The sequence below is a fragment of the Miscanthus floridulus genome, chromosome 16, assembly GCF_019320115.1.
Source record: "Miscanthus floridulus cultivar M001 chromosome 16, ASM1932011v1, whole genome shotgun sequence".
NCBI classification, from domain to species: Eukaryota; Viridiplantae; Streptophyta; class Magnoliopsida; order Poales; family Poaceae; genus Miscanthus; species Miscanthus floridulus.
The window spans coordinates 102,456,509-102,458,307 of NC_089595.1; the positions used below are offsets into that span (position 1 = coordinate 102,456,509).

The window sequence follows — 1,799 nt, forward strand, 5'->3', positions numbered from 1 at the left end:
TTTGCGCCGATAGCACGCATGGAGTCTATCCGACTGCTGCTGGCTTTGGCAGTAGCGAAGTACTGGCGCGTCCATCACCTGGACATAAAATCAGCCTTCCTCAATGGCGAGCTAGCGGAGATGGTCTTCGTCAGGCAACCTCCAGGTTTCGTCGTCAAGGGAGCGAAGTATAGGGTGCTCCCACTGCGCAAGGCGCTCTACAGGCTATGGCAGGCCCCATGAGTGTGGAACACCAAGCTTGACGCCATGCTGGGTGAGCTTGGGTTCACACGGTGCGCAACCGAGCACGCGCTCTACACGCGGTGATGGGGGAAGGAGGAGCTCATCATCGGTGTGTATGTGGATGACTTGATCATCAGTGGCATGCCTGCGGAGGACATCGACAACTTCAAGCGTGAGATGGCGGCTCGTTTTTGAATGAGTGATCTCGGTGCGCTCTCCTACTACCTCAGCATCGAGGTGAGACAGGGGAAGGAGACGCTCATGCTCGGTCAGAGCGCGTACGCCATGAAGCTGTTGGAGCGGAGCAGCATGGCTGAGTGCAAGCCGTGCGTGACTCCAATGGAGGAGGAGCTGAAGCTGACGAAGGCCAGTACTATGGCGAAGGTAGATGCAACACTCTACTGGAGCATCATCTGCGGTCTATGCTACCTAGTCCACATGAGGTCGGACATTGTGTTCGCCATGGGTTACGTCAGCCGCTTCATGGAGGATCCCCAAGAGGATCACTGGGCCACGGTGAAGCGAATGCTGTGCTACGTTAAGGGGACGGTGGATCTCGAGATCGTCTTCCCCAAGACCAACGGAAGTGGTCTGCGGCTCACTATGTTCAACGATGTAGACATGGCGGAGGACATCGATGGACAGTGGAGCACCTCTAGCGTGCTTGTCTTCCTCGGGTCGGCTCCAATCTCATGGTTGTCACTAAAACAGAAGGTGGTGGCACTGTCCACGTGTGAGGCAGAGTACGTGGCGGCGGCCACAGCGGCGTGCCAAGCTGTGTGGCTGCGTCGGCTGTTGGGCGAGCTGACTAGTGTGGAAGCTCACCCACCAGCACTGATGATGGACAACCAGCCCGCCATCGTCCTCGTGAAGGATTCGGTTCTCCACGATCGGAGCAAGCACATCGACCTCAAGTTCCACTTCCTCAGGACTGTGTCGATGGAGGGAAGATCGTCATCGAGTTCGTCGAAACTGGTCAGCAACTCATGGATGTCCTCACCAAGCCGCTCGGCCATCTTCGGTTCATGGAGCCGAAGAAGATGATCGGCATGGAGGAGGTTCTAGGGTTAGCAGCAGGATTAGGGGAAGAATTGATAAATAATCTGCTGCTCACCTCTGTATGCGTGGCAGGGGCAGGCGCCGAAAGGGATCCCCTGCTGCCGCACTGTAGCCACAGCAGGGGCAGGCGCCAAAGTCAGTCCTGCTGTCATATCTAGTCACTGTAGCAGAATGGCAGCCTGACATGTCTATGTACTAGGATTAGATGGGTAGAATTGTATATATAGCTATATATGGCCATGCAACCCGAGCCCGTCGGCCCAGCCAAGGCCATTTTTTGGCTCGGCCCAAGCCCGGCCCAGGCCGGCGGCAAGCGGTCCCGGGCTAGCACGGCCTGGAGGAGCAGGCCGTGCTTGGGCCTTACCCCAGGCACGTGGGCCGGCACGGCACGGCCCGCTCCTCAACCGGAGCCCCGCTGGCAGCCCGGCCTGCCAACCCCACGCGGCCGCGCCCCCAGCTCCCCCTAACCCTATCGCATCTCTTCTCTCCCTCTCTTCGTTCGCCGGCCAGGTGCGGCA

General features: G+C 58.6%; 1 protein-coding gene across 1 annotated transcript; it reads left to right on the forward strand.

The window, feature by feature from the left end:
- Nucleotides 1-561: 561 nt before the first annotated feature.
- On the forward strand, nucleotides 562-1,464 carry LOC136511154 (secreted RxLR effector protein 161-like). Its single transcript, XM_066505339.1, has 2 exons — nucleotides 562-1,101; nucleotides 1,354-1,464. Exons 1-2 carry the CDS (start codon nucleotides 562-564, stop codon nucleotides 1,462-1,464), a joined length of 651 nt encoding a protein of 216 aa, XP_066361436.1.
- The last annotated feature ends 335 nt before the right edge of the window (nucleotides 1,465-1,799 follow it).